Genomic DNA, 19,510 nt, shown 5'->3' on the forward strand with positions numbered 1-19,510 from the left:
TCTCTCTCTCTCTCTCTCTCTCTCTCTCTCTCTCTCTCTCTCTCTATCAAGATATCGTTAACAGATCTCCACCAATAACAATAGCAATATGCACAATAAAAGTAAGACAGGAATGCAAGCCAAATTTAAGTATGAAATCTTATTGATTTATATTAATAGCAAGCCAAAAACGAAAGAAAAACTAATATACAATAAAATCACTTCAATTATTTTGTAATTTATTAACAATTTTAACTATTTGGTAATTGAATTAATTTACTTACTTCGTAAATACCTGATATATGAAAATAACAAATTAATTACTTTTATATATTTAATAATATACATTTTTTAAAAATATTTAGTAATTTACTTTTGTACGTAATAACATGATAAATATGTATATAATTATTCATATATGTGTGTGTGTCGTGTATGCGTGTAAATTAAGATCTTCCTCCCCCCACCAGTCTTGGATGAATTCGCACCCTGGGGGTTATGGATAGCCACCTCCGCTTCCCCTTCCCAGCCACATAATCCGTCCGTGTATCACGGCAACAGGCGAATCGTATCGTATATTTTGTGTTTGTATCTTTAGCATTTTCCGAAATATATATGAAATTGAGACACTGGCAATTTCCTACCACTCGCAGGAGCACGACAACAGCTGTTCAAATTATTTTACTTCCCCCGAGAGCCAACAGATGGCAGTGCTGTTGAACGACGGTGGCGCCACGATTTTTTTTAAGGAATAATTGCAGGAAACACTACTCACCTACTCTACATTTATAAATGATGCCGTTACTGATAGCAATGTAACACACACGTACAGCAGAAATCTTATGTAACTCGCGTCCACGATGTGACTGTGGCAATAGTGATATTTCCTTATTTGAATGTTGTGTGTCTAACATCTTGTGTGGAACAACCAGATGTGAATTAGCAACTTGGTTTCGGTAAGTGTGGACTTCAATTTCGTCACCTGTCTTTAATAAGGAACTATTTATACAGGGTGATTCAGCAGTCGCGCACACATACGTGCAGTGACGAAGATATAACACTAGCAATGGAAGCACTGCTTGTATTATTAAAATATTATTCAATGTACTTAATGATTATTTTTTTTGCCTCATTTATTTTCCTACTCGATTTCGTGACATTTTAACTCCCTTAGCAGCGCGGTGGCAAGCACACGTAGCATCGCATGGTGAAAGGCGAACTCTTGACGGAACTTTGAACTTCTCGAAAATAGCCGAGCCCAGACGAAAGCAGTGGGAGATACCACTATTGATTAATTGAGTTGGTGTTTTAAGTCCACTTTATGCACAGTAAGGCTAATTGAGAGTGGACCTACAGTTTAAAGTGGGATCCGAACAACTATGTGCCTCCACCGGGTATCGAACCCGGGACCCCTTGATTACAAGGCGACGAAGGTACCACTGCGCCATCAGGAAGGCTTGGAGATACCACTGGTAGGAACAACTTCACGAACATCTAGTAGGAAGCAATTCTAGCAGGCCCGTAGCTAGAACTGATCTCCGGGGGGGGGGGGGTGCTTACGGGTTATCAGGGGGCTTTGTAAATCAAGTCCATTTTTAAAAATTTGAACAGTATGAAATGAAGGTAAATTGTGTGGGGGGGGTCATTGTTATATAAAATGTATAAATATCATACAAATACTAAATTCTTCTACATCTTTTAAAACCTCTCTTGAAGTGTTAATTGACTGATACTGAAATCATCCCTTACACACTGCATACTACTTTAGATGATACAGATATTTATATCACACAAAAAATGCACGTCAATATTCAATCACAGTGCCTACACTACATTCCACCCCCGGCTGAAGCAATGAAACTCCCTTACGTTCCCAAAACTTGGAAACTGAGCTGTTGACCTTTGATGCAGATGAGAAGGGAATTTGCATGATGACATCAAAGTCAGATTTCTGTCTAAACGGGAGGTCGCAACAGGGACAGTGAAGGTACAGAGAAAGAAGCTCTCCTGTTAAAGAACTTGCAAAGTCTAGAATCTAGACTTCAGCTCATAAAGAAAATAAGCGAATGTAATAGCTGCTGTTCATGTTCTGTGGATTTATCCTCAAAGTTGTAAGCTGTCTACATTCTCACTCTTCACTGCAAACAAATTAATCAAAATAGTTTTACCTAATGTCAAGGGGGCTGAGCCCCCCCAGGCCCCTGCCTGCATACGGGCCTGAATTCTAGTAGTCTGCATACAAGTGCTAATACCATCTCTATATCAAAGATGAATATTTGTTTTATTATAAACATAGAATTATTTAAATGAAGTATTACAACTGTTCTAAATTCCATGTAGACAAAATTTAAAGCAATTAGCAATTACTTTAAGTTTCATGATTTGCAAAACGTGGCTGTTGTTCGCCTCATCCATCCCAAATTACAACACCAGTGTTGGCAACTACCAAATTATTTACACGATATTTATCATGAATTGCCATACAAACAAATTCAATGAGCTGGTGATTTTTTAATAAAACTTGGAGGTGAAAAAGCAATGAAACTCTCTTCTGAAAGCTGCAAACAGCACAAAAGTTATGTCCTAAATGATATCAAACTCAAAGTACTATTTTTATTAATATGATACATTATTAGAAAATTAACAGCTTTATTTTCTTCCTGTCTTAATTTCTACTAAATTTGATTTCAAACTTCGGGTCAACTATTTTACTCTCGAACAATAATTTGTGCAATGAGATTGGTATCGCTTATCTGATAATTTCAGAGATTTTTTGAATGATCTTCCATTTGTAGCTAACTGTATATAGGAAGCTGTAAATTATAGCAAATATTTTACTAAAGTGACCAAGAATTTTGAAGAGCATGATCTTTGAGAGGGGAATTGGAGAATGCATTAATTATTATTATTATTTGAAATGTTGTTTCTTTCCTAGGAAAACTGGGGCAATTGGAGACGCTAATATAATCATGTGTGTTGTATTAAAATATCGCTTTCCTTCTACGTTAGACTACGCTTCACCACTGACACATACACACACACATATTTCAACACAGCGATTCTTGTACCATATTTGAAGTTTTCTTGTTTTGTGTATCTTTCCTGCCTCCTTAGGCTAATCCCTTGGCTAATCGTTGCAATGGTTAGATGAACCTGATGGAAGGATACAAAAACCAGGATTCAAACATGAGAGGACGAGATCTTTTTATAAATTACAAAACCAAATCCATTGAATATTTCATTTTTGACAAAGCTTACTAATATGTTAATATCATACATTTCCTTGAAAACCATCTCGTGTATTTTTTTTCTGTAACGCTGAAAATGTGAAAATAAAGCACGTAAGCTCTTTTTATAAAGACTGGAAATCACGATAGATAAAAAACTTACTTAACATACTGAAAACTTTATATAAAATTTCTTTAAAATGGGCAGTAAAAGTGGATAATTTGTACGATTTTTTTTTATTATTTTGCCGCTTCTATCGAACACGAACTGTCATTGTCAAAACGTTAAATCAGCGAATAATATAATCTTCAGGCACAACAGCAGCTGTATTTTTGAGAAGAACTAATCGTAAAAGTGGGTACATTTCAAACCAATTAACATGAGCCTACAGCGAGCGTTCCATGTGCTTCGAGTTCATTGACTATATGACCTTGGCGATTCGTTTGCTTGAAGGCTAGTTCCTCGAAATACGTACGTAGGTTCGTATGACGTCAGCCATCATCGAGAAGGCTTGATTGACTGTTGATGTATCTCGATGATTTCAAGTGTGAATGGAATGGAAGGCATGTATATAGTTGCGTGTTTGTTCGGGTGAGAGATTTTTAAAACCTTTTTTACATTGTAATTAGTAGGAGAAACAACACACACCAGTTAAAGGAGAGACATAGAATATGTACTTCGGTTAGCACGGTGAAATAAAAAGCTTCATTTGCAATTCTTGACTATTTGTCCAAATTTAGTACTAAAATAGTCCAGTCTAAGACGAGGACTATTGCATATAATCTAACGTGTATAGTGGGATGCACAAGTATTGGTCGGCAAATTGTACACGAGACTATAGCTTCATTAGAGTGAGGCTGTCGTAACTTCCGGCGCGGGACCCGCTTTTAAGGCAGTGACCCTCTGTTGGCTCATTTACCTACGAAGAAACTTGCGGTCAAACAGCGAATTAAGCCTACCGCTGCCCCCCCCCCCCCCCGTTTGGACAAGAAACCGTTCTATGCTGCGCTTAGCCTGGCCCAGCTACAAGTAAAGTAGCTATACAAGATGTTTTGATATACGAGCAGGTACGTATCGAAAACTATATTTCGGGAGGGGTCCGAACCATTTGTTTCACATGTAATGATAATAACAACAATAATAATAATAAAAAAAGTAAAGTGCTCTTCTGTGCTTTGCACCACGCCATGAAGCCGTATAGGGGGTGTGGAGTTCTTTAGAGCCCACATTTTCTTGATCACGGCCGAAGATGGGGCTGATGTAATCAGCACCACGCCCCCAGTGTTTCCCTCAAACACCAACTTTATACTACGCTGGGTTGGCGCGGAGCCGCTTGAACAGGTGGAAAATATCCCGGAACCCGGGTCTCTCGCATGGTAGTCAGACGCCCTAACGATTGAGCTACCGCGAATTTTAATAACAATAATAATAATAATTTTATAATTAATAGGTTAATAAAACAAATGTCTATTAATAATAACAATATTAGTATTAAAACAGGTCAATTAATTATTATGATGATTATTACTTGAAAAGATAAAAAGATGACATAAAATAGATGTAACAGCATGTGTTCATTATTATTAGGTTGTCTAGTTAGTATAAATAAAATTTGTATGAAAAGAGCTGCCCTACCACAAATTAATGTAATTTTTTTAATGAATTATTTATTGAATACCAAAAAGGTTATTGCGTGACTGATGAAGGCAGTGGTCGATCTATGGAGTGTGAAGATTTCTATACGAAACGTATGAAACCCTGATCTAATGCAAATTATAATATAGGAAGTGCAACATAATGTATTGATGGTGGGTGATAGGCTACATGCATGATTTAAAGGGGAGGGTAGATTACACGATTACGCCTAGAGATTCTCATACTGATATGTCTGCTGACATAATACTACTTTCGTAGCATATTATCGCTTCTAGTAAGGAAAAAAATGGCAGTGGCAACCTTGATTGCGCGCCACATGACTGCATACATACAGGATAGATATGCTGTTTTCGGGGGCTCGTAGTGTCGGAACGAGGTTTTAACGGGAAAAAAATATCAAGAAAAGTTCTTCGTTTTAATCTATTCTACGACCTGTGAAAGTTAGATGATCATATACATACATACATATATGTATATTGTATAGACAGGGAGGAAGATACACATACCCCATACATAGCGCCTTCTGATTATTTTTCATTGCAGAAAAAGCTGCTAAGAAGTGTTTTTCCATGTCTAGAAATAACCATTTATGACAAATTAACTCAAACGCAATCCACTACATGACGTCATAACGTGCTGAGGAGTGTGGGAAAAATTCGTTGGGAATGACCTACAAATACCTCGCTATCTTTTCATGGATCTGTATGAGAAGCTAATGAAAGAGAAAAGAAAAACTAAGAGTAATTCTTTCTGGAGACTTTTTTCTCAGAAGTTACATAATAGCGTTGTGTAATAAAATCCAAAACTTTATACAATGTGAGACGTGTTTCCCTTTATCCTGTGCAGGTCCCTTTACATTCTTGCACTTTTAACCTTTCCCAGGGGTTTTTTACAGTCCTTTTTTTAACTTTCAGGTAAAGATTTCAGATAAGGAGATTATCCTCGTGTAGTTTGAGGTCTGTGGTGTCGACACATCCAAAAATTTCAATTCATTCATTCTTTATCCCAAACACTGCGAGCATATTACATGTACTAAAAAATGACAACGTTTTGAAACTAGCTTTGAGATCGAATCACACGTAAACGAGGTTAGCTAGTTTTCGCTTCGCACGATACTTGTTGCGTTGATTATTGGTAAACTTTGATTCGTAAGTGTAAGGCATTGTGGAAATCTGAAAAGAGTGACTTGAGGAAGAACGTCGTAGGAGAATAGTTAACCTATTGCTACGATTTTCTTTACACTTGTGAAAATGAAAGGTATGAGAAGAAAAAGAAAAGTATATGGACAAAGAAAAGTATGGACTAGAAATTGACTCCAAGGAAAAAAGGCTAATCAAGGCGTACTCAGCATGCTTTTAATGAGCTCGGGTATGTATTCATGCACGAGATTCACAGGATTCAGTCATTTAAGAAAATAAAAATAATATGGTTGTTCTTGTTCAACTAAATATGTCGAACATTTAATGCACTGGTAATAACAAAGATTTTCATTATCGGTTAATCACATCTGTCGTGTATAAATTTCATTATTGTGGATAAATTCGTATATTAATAAACACGACTGCACTTCATCTCTGCTACTTTTTAAAATCGAACAACGAATAAAAATAATCGCACAACCAACACTCAAAAACCACAGACAAAACCTGCTTTTCCTTGCCAAACTCACATGACAAAACGTTCAAGCAGAGAAGCAAATTGAAATTAGAACACAGTCCAGTGTTGCCACATGAAGGGAAATTTCTCTTTTTGAAGGGAAATTTGGAGCTAATTATAAGAGAAAATGGAAATTTGATGAAAAATAGCGAATTTTCAGGGAAATTGTAAGACAGACTCAACATTAATTATATTAAACATTCTAAGTGATTCCAGTTTTGAAAATGAGAACTTTTTTCTTTTATTTTGTCGTATAATTTGTTCTGAGAGGAAGGGTGGAATTTGGGTTGGTCCACATCTGGCTACCGTTTGGAGCCGGAGGTTATTGACCATTCACCCTTATGTGCCGGCTTTGGGAGTGGGAGTCTGAGGGTATTGTTTATGTAAAGCTTTCCGCGGTTCACTGAATTTTGTCTCAACACTGCACGTGCAAACCATACAGTTCTCTTTGTCGCAAACTATAGCCTATTTACTTCAGTCTTCATTGGACACTGGGTTATCCGTTTGGTTTGGTTTGAGTTGCTGTTTTAAGTCCACTTTATGCACAGTAAGGCTAATCTGAACTGGACCTACATTTTAAAGTGGGATCCGAACCACTTGTGCCTCCACCGGGTATCGAATCCGGGACCCCTTGATTACAAGGCAATGACGCTACCACTGCGCCATGGGGGAGGCCCACTGGGTTATTCTTGTGCGAGTATTTGGTGGAAGGTTGTGTCCGTCTTGGACGATGGAAGAACAAGGGGAGCAAATGAAACGATCTGCAACTCCAGAATATATTAGAAAACGTCGTGGAGAATTATCGGAAGATGAGAAAACACAGCGGAAACAAGTTAAAAAATTCCGTGCGGAGTGGCAAGAAGTGACTGACAATACCTCTCAGACTCAATGGATTAAATTTTAATAAAAGACTTGCTGTGTTTTAGAAGTTCCACCTAATATGTGAAATTTACCAGAATTGAACATTTACTCAGGTATGTACTATATATATATTTTTTTTTGTTTACCCAGGAATAATCCCCATACACATGCGTCGAATTTAAAAATTTTGATGGGGAGGCAAAAATGTGATTTTCCACACAAACTCTTCATACTTAAAAGAAGTGACGTTTCATCTACGCCTTACTAGAACAGCATTTTGTGTAGAATATTTTTAATTTTCTTCTGATGGTGTGATTGGCCTCCCTAAATCCAATCTCTGTTTGTATGTTTGGATTTTTACTTAAGAAAACTTTACTTACTTAAAGTTGTCAACTTTAACGTAGTTTTAGCTTTCATCTCAAAACGAAAAAATTGACTTGGTTTAGCAATAAAATCTAAATCTTCCAAAAATAAATTTAAAGTTATTGATTTATTGATTTTATTGTTTATTGATTTGGTTTATTTTACTTCACTTTTCTGCCACTTTTGGCTAATTGCAAAGATGGGGATGAGTGATGATATGATGAAATTTATGAATGGACATTCACAAACAGCCATGCCCATGCCGGGATTCGAACAGGGACCACTGGTATCGTAGCATTTAAAAGTTAAATTGTTTAACATTTTATACATCATACATACGAAAATAGGTCAACGATAATATTCATTATTATTATTATTATTAATTCTTTAGATGAAGGGAAAAAATGGGTAAAAAAGGGAAATTTTACCCCTTGCAAAGGGAAATTGTGCTTACAGATTGTGGCAACACTGACACAGTCCAGTCGCCAAAACCAGTCTGGTAGCCAACTTGACTGATAGCAACTCCAGTGTAATCAAAGGCCATAGTCGTAGTTAGGTAGGGGCTAGCGGGGGCTAAGCTCCCTCCCGAACCAGCCATTAGCCCCCCAAACGCATGTTACATATGCATATAATAATTAAGGAAAGAGAAACTGCACACAAAAATTTGAAAATTCTCATGAAACTTGCATGTGTTACTCTTGTGGTGTGACAGTCACACATAAGGAAAGAAGTTCAAATTATGTCCTGATTTAGCATACAATGAAAGTTGAAGTGCATGTACCTTTTTACGGGAACCATATGTTCCGGACAAGATTTCAAAAAAAAATTCTTTTGATCTTCCACCTTGGAGCGCTAGTAAACATTGTTACATTCAAGTAATAGCGGCATTGCATCCAGTGTTTACATAAATGTGGCCTTTCAACAATGAGTTCCTGCAATTGTGTTTTTTTCGAACATGAAAAAGAGAAGCAGTTATTGCAGAGACGAACAAATAGCAGTTTTGATAGGGGAAAAAAAGGCGCCAGTTCAAAGAAGTTAATTTAGTTTGGATTTGTATTGCATGCGGGGCACTTAAAGATGTACTACACCTACAATGTCACGTGAATGTGTCGCGATCCTGTAGAAACAATTCAATTGCACGGAATTGCTTTATTAAATGGTGATCACCAGTAGCGTAGCGTCCTAGTACGCCCATACGCCCGGCGTTCCCTGATTTAAAATTTTAAAAATGCGTAAATGCTGTAAATATAAAGTAAAACGTGACTAATTATATACATGTTTGAGCATTATGGCATTATAAAAGCTAATTTCTCGATCCGTCTACAACGCTCCACTAACAGCTCTCGTTGTAGCATTTCTGTAATGACTCTGCTTGCCGGACGCCGGCTAGGTTTGGCGTACAGAACCATGCCTTCCTGGAGGCAGAGAGGAGGAGGGAAAGCTTGTCGCTTGGATCACAGATTAGGGCTTGGATTTTTTTTTTTTTTTTTTTCATGGCTTTTCTGCCACAGCATCAATTTTATTTTTAGCTGTAATTTCGTTAGGCCACAAATACTGAATAGGTACAAACACGATTTCCCCTTCGCCCCACATAAAGCGCGAGGTTGTGAAGGTGGGAACCGGGTTGTTTACAAAAAATATTACAGCCCCAGCGAACCCACCCGCAACTGTCGCAAGGCAAATTCGCTGGGTCTGTACATGGTAAGGAAACATAGAAAACATTAAAGTGGGACAAAAACTGGACAACACGTGGTACCCTAAGGTACAAGCGTGTCGACGAGGTGGGTGATCACTCGCCGACGCGTCGAACGATCCGGTGCTGCCCGGATAGTTTGAAGTCCCTTAAGGAGCTGAAGTAGTCCTGGGATAATGTCTGGTTTCGCCAATTGACTAAGTAGGTCTATCAGTTGTGCAGAATCTGACGCGAAGGCTCTGCTGGACATGATGTGGGTCGAGCTGCTTTCGGGCGGTTGTCTCGTCTCGGCGGTGCTGGTCGCTGGTTGGTCGAGCTGGCTGAAGTTCTAGGGCGGTAGTCCCGGGCTGGTGTCGTCACCGGGACGTCTGGTCGAATAGGCCGGGGTGCTATGAGACGTTTCGGGTCCGATGGGGCCCGTCGTTCTTTCTTAATTTTATGAAACAGGGGGCTTGTTCGCAGTTCGCGCATCTGGGTAGAGTAGGTTTGTCCTTCTGGGGGCAGTCGGAAAACTTGTGGGGGCCCGCACACTTAACGCAGCGGGGCGACGTATAGCAGTGTCTTTGCCCGTGCCCAACCCTCTGGCAGGCATGGCATTGCAGGATTTGGTTGGAACGGTACTTTTCTACCTTCATCGTGTATACTCCAAGGCTGTCAAGCTTGAAGATCTCTTGGGACTTCGGTATTTTAGGCAGGACAACCAGAATCAATGGTAATGGTCGTCTGGGCGGTCTGGGAGCAGGTGTACTCTTGTCCTCTGCAGTGGCGTGCTGAGGGGTCGAAGTGGGGCCTTTAAGCGGCTGGCACTATGGATGGAAGGGGAATCCATGTTCCTCGGTCAGAAATTCAGCTACTTTCACGGGGTCGAGATCCTCCGGAAGAAATCGGAGGATGACTTTCAGTTTCGCAGCGGCAGAGGAGCCGTATGCGTATCCGATTTTCTTGCGGTCGAGGAATTCACGTATTTTTGTGAAACCCTGCTGGTCGCGCGCTGTAACTCTGCAACCTCCTCTTGTGAAGATGAAACGTGCATGGTTATGTACAACGTCGCATATTGCGTTAGTTATTTCGCAACTGGTCGTATTGAAGATGGTAATGCTTGGCGGCTTGCGTGTCGTACTTCTAGGCTGCGACTCATTGAGGTCGCTGTCGTACTCGCTGCCGGAATCTGCATCCCCCTCTGAGGCGGCGATTTGTCGTTCCTCTCGGGCTCTCTTCTTCCTGTTCCCCTGTTCCATGTCTGGGGCGTAGGAGTCGCACGTTGCCCTGACTACTTCGGCGCATGTAGAAGTCCGAGGTCTTTCCTCCTCGGCATCTCTGGAAGGGATGGCTTGGATCTCTTCAGCACGTACTTAATGCTCCCGCTATACGCGGGCGTACGGAGCACCTGATTGGTTCTAGGGGCCATGTGACCTTTCCTGCCTTCCGATTCAAGGCGCTGTACTTCCGATGCAGACGACAGAAGTAGAATTCCTGCCCGGTTTTTCGCGCTCGTGCCCATAGACAAACCTCGTGCCTCTGCTCGTGCTGTGTGCTGCTACAATACGCAATATTCACTGACGTATCTTTAATGACCACTGCATTGTGTAATTTATCGCAAGAAAAGTGAAGTGCATTAAAAACTAAAAGAACAAAACAGTTTTTGTCAAACAAGTTGATAAAGTCCTCGTGGTAGAAGTTCAGTCTGTGGCTGCTCTACCACCTAACTCGCAAAACTATTTATTTAAAAAAAAATATATTTTTTCGTTAGTACCAGGTGGTTATAATTAAAGTGACGGTGTTCAGAGTGGTACAGCACGGGCTGTAATGAGAGTAGCAGTCTGAAACTTCGTAGATATGATAATGAAGCAATGCGCTCGCGAATTATGAAAAAAAAAAAAAAAAAAAAAAAAAAAAGTTCCAATTCTCGCTACCAGGGTAAAAAATGGCGCTGTAAGCAGTCAAAACGTGGAATTTTCCGTAACTCTGACGTCAAAGTCGGTGACATTGCCTAACCATTGTGTGAGCTCCCTGGTTGTTGTTGGTGACGCTTGTTGCTTTTTTTTTCCTTTAGTGATGTGAATGTTCGCCGAACATTAAAAGTTTGATTTTTCCCGTGTAAAAAGCAATGGCTATTGCGAAGAAAGACCGTGCACTGCTAGTGAAGTTGTTTTACCAGAATGGGAGCAATAGTAACGCTGCACTGCGGAAATATCGCCAACAGAAAGGGCTGAGAAGAGGGCCCATGTCAATTAATGGGCTGAAGAAGATGATGAAGAAATTCGAGGAAACAGGTGAATTGGGTGTTGCACCAGGGAGAGGAAGGCGGCCCATCCCCGTGGAAGTTGTGGACGAAGTTGCTGTAGCTGTAGCTGACCGTGCAGCACATGCCTCAACTTCTGCAACCAGTGCTAGAGCTGTGGCACGTGAATTGTCACTCCCCTGGTCAACAGTTCGCAAGGTATTGCGGTGCATTTTACACTGGTATCCCTACAAGATTCAAATTGTGCACCAATTGAAACCCCAAGATATTCCACAACGCCGTGAGTTTGCCCATCGGTTTTTGGCACGCATGGAAGTGGATGACATGTGGCCGGGGAATATTCTGTGGACTGACGAGGCGCATTTTCCTCTGGTCGGTACAGTGAATACTCAGAACTGTCGCATATGGGGTTCCACTCGTCCACATGTTGTGCAGGAACAACCATTGCACTCAGTTTACGTGACTGCATGGTGTGGGTTCAATAGCTCCTTCATTCTTGGTCCGTTTTTCTTTGAGGAGATGACACCTCGAGGACCTGTTAGGTGTACAGTGACATCTGCACGTTATTGGGACCTCCTTGTGCAACACGTGATTCCAGCTTTGCAAGAACGGAACTGTGAACACACCACCATTTTCATGCAAGATGGGGCAACACCACATGTCGCTCGCCACGTGAAAGATTTGCTGCGAGAAACCTTCACTAATGACCGCATCATCTCTAGGCAGTTTCCAGATGATTGGCCTTCCAGATCCCCCGACCTTAATCCATGTGACTTCTGGCTGTGGGGATATTTAAAAGATCGTGTCTATCAGGGACATGTCCGGTCTCTGCCTGATCTGAAGGCTAGCATACAACGACATGTCGCTCAGATTTCACCAGACATGCTGCGAGCAACCGTCGACCATGCCGTGTTACGAATGCAGCATGTTGCTGAATTGGGAGGCCATATTGAACAGTTCTTGTAACCATAGTTCCTAATAAACATGCCAGAGCCATTGTTCTCATGTGTTTGATCTTTCCTGCCTTTTTCCTGTAACTATACCACGTTTTGACTGCTTACAGCGCCATTTTTTACCCTGGTGGCGAAAATTGGAACTTTTTTTTTCTGCATAATTCGCGAGCGCATTGCTTCATTAGCATATCTACGAAGTTTCAGACTGCTACTCTCATTACAGCCCGTGCTGTACCACTCTGAACACCGTCACTTTAATTATAACCACCTTGTATCTTACTGCCTAATATTGTGCGAGTGGAAATGTTTAGCATTCATTTCAAAACTCTTAACATCGTATGATCTCTTGACAAAATTATTTTAAAATGTCTATCAGCATTCTCAAGATGCAATAAACAGTGGTCTGAAACTCTGAATTACTGATAGGCACTGTTACGTCAGTAGAGTGTGAGTGTACGATTGTACAGAGTGTTTTGCACAGCGCCCTAAGACGACAGAGGTTTCCGGTTTGAATCCCGGCCTACGCATGTTTGTTCTTTGTGAGTGTGACTTCATCAATATCATCACTCATATTCATATTTGCGATTAGCCAAAAGTGGTAGAAAGCGAAGTAAAATAAACCAAATCAATCAATAGTTGTATCATCCACTACAATGAAGTCTACTGTTGTTCTAAAGGCGCTTGTGATTCAGGTAGTTTTTTTAAAATTACTTGCGTCATGCCGAAAGGTTTCCTTCATTATAAAATACTGTTTTGCTACACATGTGTTATACATGCGGAACAAAATACTCCGAATGGTGTACGGTGTTTCTGACTTGAGCAATCTAATTAAGAATGGTATAAAACACCAGTGCTCCAAGCATTTGTTGCACACTGAGGCATCTTATTTTCTAGATAAAACAAACATGGATCATGTTTTATCGGAACCCGGCTGACTTCATGTAATAAACACAATGAGATTGTGATTTTAAATAGACAATACATATGTTGGTTAATTCCACAAGTAAACTCTTAAGCAAAAAAAAACAAAAAAAAACCCTTCCTTCGGACTTGGCATTCCCATCCGAAATGCTCATGCTACGCTACTGGTGATCACTACAGTTCATTGGCGAAATCACTCTTTTTCAATTATTTTGTGTACGTTGCACTGCAGATAGATGCGCGCAGGGTTTATTTGGATTTTTCATTGTATAGTACAAAGGCGGTGAAGTTGAAAGTTGAAGATTATCGTGGAAGGATACATGCTTATGCTGGTTATATAACAGCAAGAAATCTTAACCATATCTTGGAGTTTGGAAATTATCGGAAAATCATTATTTAACGTTGTGCTCATGCTGTTTGTGAAATTAAGGCACAGATGACAGTGATAATTCCTTTTAATAGAGAGTTTATTAATAGAAAAAGTCATACGTCGAGTAAAAGAGCTTAGACTATTGAATTTGAGGAAGAGAATTAAAGAATGCATAGGCAAAGTGACCACATAAAACTTGCTTCGAATGTCATAATTAGTCTTCTTTTAAAGTCACCTCGCCAGGGTTACATAAAAGTTGTTTGGCCCACGATCCTAATTTAAAAGCTTAGTTTTCAGGATAATTAAATAATATTTCACCTACGAATAAATAGCAACTCTCTATATCCTTCAATGTGATCATTTATTACTGCATGTTCATTTTTTACGAGGGTCACTATCTATATTTTGAGCCTTGGCAACACTGATTAAAGTTAGGCGCGATTGACGTTTGCACGGAATCGTCTGGCATTATTGACCATAACGTACTTCAAATGTTTTGTCAATAGCTTGATTTGTGTTGTTTATGTTGCCTTGGAGATTGTGCGACAACAATAAAATGGAATTAACTCGTGAACATTTTCGAGCGATGATTTTTTACGATTTTCGACGTGGATTATCAAGACAAGATTGCATCGATCAACTTACTTCCACATTTGGCGATGAAGCCCCACCCTTTGCTACTGTGAAACGCTGGTATAACGAATTTAATCGTGCCCGCCATTCGCTCACCGACGAGATTCGCGAAGGTCGTCCAAAATCAGTTGTTGTTCAAGAAAACATTGAAGCTGTGCAAAACCTAATAGTGCAAGATCGTCATGTGACATACTGTGAGATTGAGGCAACCATAGGCATTAGTTCCACCAGCATATATAAAATATTACATGATCATTTAGCTGTGAGAAAGGTATGTTCTCGTTGGATCCCACACAATTTGACAAAAACTCAAAAAGATGCTAGCGTCAATTGGTGCAAACAAATGCTCAATAAATACAATCGTGGTGCTTCAAAAGACGTATACAAGATTGTAACAGGTGACGAATCATGAATATATGAATATGAGCCGGAACGTAAACAGCAGTCGACTGTATGGGTGTTTCAAGATGAACCCAATCCAACAAAAGTTGTTCGCGCTCGAAGCACATCGGAACAAATGGTCGCCTGTTTTTTCGGGAAAACTGGTCATGTGGCAACTGTGCCTTTAGAGGAACGTAGAACGGTCAACTCTGAATGGTACACAACAATTTGTTTGCCAGAGGTCTTCGGTCAAATACGGAAAACAAACAAACGCCGTCGGATCATTCTTCATCAAGACAATGCCAGCTGTCACACATCTCGTCTAACAACCGACTTCATGAACAGTCAAAAAATCGAATTGATGGGTCATCCGCCGTACAGTCCTGATTTGGCACCCAATGACTTCTTCTTGTTCCCGAATGTCAAGAATAAATTGCGTGGACAACGATTTTCGTCGGCGGAAGACGCCGTTGATGCGTTCAAAAACCATATTATGGAGGTGTCTCAAGAAGATTGGAAAAACTGCTTTGACAAATGGTTCGAACGAATGCAAAAGTGTATTGACCATAAAGGAGAATACTTCGAAAAACAATAAAGCAGTTTTCAATGCCAAATTCCTGTTTTTTTCATTGTTAGGCTCAAAATATAAATAGTGACCCTCGTATATTTTGTTTCATTCAGATCTTCTTTTCAGGCACGTGCTAATTATTTTAATAAAAAATGAATTTACCCTTAAGCCTACATAGAGACCAAGAGTAGCACACTTTTCGCGATAATTCAGTAGAGCCCAACACATATATTTCTGCCGTGCAATGCGCGACACAACTCAAGAAGCAGTGTTGCTAATGGATCAGATAGAAAAATCGCTGCAGTGCGCCGATGCACAGCTGTTACCTACAACAAGAAAAGGGGTGAAAGGAGTGTCCTTCTGGTAAAGTACCAAAAAGTCAAACTCACTTCCCTGTAGCCTACCCTGGTAAACTGCTTCTTGCAGGCCAACGAGGCTCTGGTGCCTGGACTCACGGCCAGGATAATCCTCTGTGGGGTGGTGTTGTCCTGTGTTTCTCCTTATGTATGCTGAGTACTCCTTTACATACTCAGCTCTTAGCTACAGTGTGGAGATTTTATTGTTGGAGGGAGTATAGCTTTAGTTCTTGTTAGTAGTCTATGACAGTATTAGTTTTAGCAATTGATTTAAGAAGTTTTTAACAGACGTATTTTCTTTTCTTGTCAAAGCCGTATCCTCAGTTCTGTTCTATTTAAGGGGCTCATCCCCACATTGGTGTTGGGCAAAAATAGCCCATGTGCTGATGTGCCAATACTATAAAAATCAATCGATCTCTCCTTGCAGGCTAGTCACACAAGAGAATTTGTGAGGTTCACATTCGCTGAAAGGAGCCATGTGCTTTTGGAGTGGAGTGTGCACAAGCACTGCCAGACTGGATGGGAAAGTGGTCATCATCACAGGAGGTAATGCTGGTATTGGGAAAGAAACTGCATTGAATTTAAGTGCTAGAGGTAAGGATCAGCAACATGCTATATGCATATTGTGGATTTATGTAAATCGAATGTGTGGATTTATGTAAATCGAGTTAAGTTCAGTGAGGTAGAAGTCATAGAGTAGCAAGAGTGGTTTTCTGGATGACTTAAAAAGAATGAGTAACTATTGCAAGAGAAAGAGCCAGTCTTTGGTGGGCATGGAACCAGTAATGTGGCTGGCATCATTAATTAACACTGGATTAGCATAGATAGCAACATAAAGGAAAAAGGTCACCAGCTCCCACCATAAGATAAGGTCATTCACCACTGACTGCAATGACTACTGCTTGTCTCCTTATCGCACACAATTTCAAGAGTCTCGTTGGCCAATTTGTCAACTTTCATGCAAAATGTCACGTAGATTTTCCATTCACAGTGTTGGCACTTAACATGAAGTAACTGTCACCATAAGTCACTTTTATAGAGTAAAAATATTATCTGTTGGTCAATCCACCTAATCTGAACTACAGGGTAAGGAACCTCCAAGATGTTGCTAACCATCAGTTTAGTTCAGTGTTCGAAGAGGAATTTCCTAGGTTGCAGTGTTAATTGGACATTATCCATTAAGTTAGGCTTTAAGTCCATGCTTCAGATAATATTTTAAGAAATATATATTAGGAGCAAATGGAGAAGATTTAAGATTTTTGCATCACAGCACCAACTGTGGGTGGTGAAAATTTTCTACTGGAGGCTAGCAACATCAGCAGAGACTTAGTTGTGCTGTGTAGATGAACTGGAGAAAATAAGGATTATAGGCCAGTTTAAACATAATTGCTTTGCAACACTGTAGTAAAAAATCAGTTAATGTTAGTTTTGATTGGTAGGAGTTAAGATCTGGTCAGAACATATCTTAAAATCTTGGCCAACTGGTGTAGCAATAACAAAACTATAGCACTGAGCCATATGATACGAACTGTACTATGCATCTGCCCTTTCCAAATGCAATAATACCAAATTATATAAAACATTGCAACTTGGGGGAAATCGAGCACAGCAATTCGGTGCAAAATGGGCATAGGAATTCTGTAAGGCATGTATGATCATTTCATAAATAAATGTCTCTAAGGTTCCAAAACAGAGAAAAACTTTCCTCATGAGGACTGTCATGGTGAAGAACCAATATATCAGAAAGTTTGTTCATTATGTGATACAATACTAATTGCATTGATATTCAGAATTCTGCACATTTTTCTACACCCTGTTTGTCAGGAGGAGGAGGCTAATGAAGAACTGCAAGACATTTTATGATATGTACAATAATAACAAATCTTGAGTTGGTGTTTTTATGATCAGTGACTTACAATTTATTAAAAGTGGGATCCGAACCACTATGTGTCTCCAGTGGATATCAAAGCTAGGACCCCTTGATTACAAGGTGATGACAATACCACTATGCCATCGGGGAGGCCCAATAATGACAAATCATTCAATCCTATTAATACGTTAATATTTACTAATAAATAATCATTACGCATATTCTTCAGAATTCTGCTTATTTATTATACCCGATTGGTTGAAAATATGGGTTTTGTAGGCCTTTGTTACCATATTTTAACTCACTGAAAGTCTAGCTCATCTTCACTACTATCTATCATGCAAAGACTGTTCTTCGTTAAGCTATACGTAACTTTTTCTTATTACAACAAATTTCCAAGTTATTAACAATTTAGTGTTAAGGTGATCTTATACCCCTGACTTCCCCTATTGCATCACATATTAAAAGAGCATAAATAAATAAGTTTGCATTATAATATTTGCATTTGCAGGTGCTCGAGTCATTTTGGCCTGCCGTGACTTAGAAAAGGCTAAAGATGTAGCAAATGAGATAAGGCAAAAGACACAGGAGGAGGTAATAATACAAAAACTAGACTTAGCGTCTTTCACTTCCATCCATAATTGTGCACAAGACATAAAAAAGAAGGAGAAGAAGATTCATATTCTTATTAATAATGCAGGTGAGTATTATTTCTACTGTCTTATCTGCATACCATTTTGTTATAGAATGTCATGTTTCTACACTCCTATAAAACTAACGACAATGATAATGAATGATGATTAAATTAAATTAAAGAAAGAACAAATACAATGGGAAACCTGTAGACTACAATTCTACTAAAGAACAACCAGATACAAGATTGTAAATCTATTCCCTGATTGTCATTTTTCTACCTTGTTCTTGAATGGTCATAGTAATATTATGTGCATCCAGAAAGTAAGTTTCCCTGGGCTTGTGCTCAAAAAGGAAACATTATTTCATTCAATGATTTATTGCCACAGATACAGCACTTGTCCAGTTACTTGTCAACATAATTCCCACCGGAATTCAGGCACTTGTCATAGCGTGGGACCAACTTCTGTATATGTGCATCGTAGAAGTCCGCCACCTGAGCGCCGAACCACTGTGTGACAGCCGTCTGAACCTCTTCTTCGCTGTGAAAATGTTGACCAGACAGGAACTTTTTCAGGTGCAAGAACAGGTGGTAATCACTGGGAGCAAGATCCGGGCTGTACGATGGATGATCGAACACCTCCCAACTAAACCTGTCCAGAAGGGCTGCAGTGCACCTAGCCATATGCAGCTTCGCATTGTCATGCAGCAAGATCACTCCGGCACTGAGCTTACCACATCGCTTATTCTGAATGGCTCATCGCAATGTCCCCTGTGATGATCCGGTTGAGAAAATCGTCATCATCATGGTAATGCTGCAGAAATGTCAGCACCGTGCCCATGCTTTTTCATTTGTGTTCGGGCGTCAGTTGTTTCGGCACCCACCGGGCACACAATTTCCGGAACAAGAGGCATTTGGTAATAATGTCGTGTAACAACGATCGAGAAATCTGCGGGAAATGGCTGCTGAGTTCCGTGATCGTGATGCGACAATCCTCTAATATGCGCTGCTACACCTGCTCCACAAGCTCGTCCATAACGGCAGATGGCCGCCCGCTGCGCTCGTCGTCATGCACATTTTGACGGCCTTCAGTAAATGTCCTGCACCAACAACGTACCATCTGCTTGCCCATGATGTCTGGCCGAT

General features: G+C 39.9%; 1 protein-coding gene across 2 annotated transcripts in view; it reads left to right on the forward strand.

Annotated features, from left to right (window-relative positions):
• Positions 1-794: 794 nt before the first annotated feature.
• Positions 795-19,510, forward strand: part of LOC145988267 (retinol dehydrogenase 12-like) — a 33,704-nt gene continuing 14,988 nt past the window's right edge. The window contains exons 1-3 of one of the 2 annotated variants that reach the window (XM_083123133.1): positions 795-935; positions 16,288-16,454; positions 18,242-18,430. In XM_083123133.1, coding sequence (XP_082979259.1) covers positions 16,337-16,454; positions 18,242-18,430 — 307 coding nt within the window. In that variant the 5' untranslated portion in view covers positions 795-935; positions 16,288-16,336. The remainder of the gene's footprint in view (positions 936-16,287; positions 16,455-18,241; positions 18,431-19,510) is intronic. The other variant, XM_083123134.1, reaches the window with a different exon arrangement.

The sequence above is a fragment of the Lepisma saccharinum genome, chromosome 5 (assembly GCF_977018435.1).
Source record: "Lepisma saccharinum chromosome 5, izLepSacc3.1, whole genome shotgun sequence".
NCBI classification, from domain to species: domain Eukaryota; kingdom Metazoa; phylum Arthropoda; class Insecta; order Zygentoma; family Lepismatidae; genus Lepisma; species Lepisma saccharinum.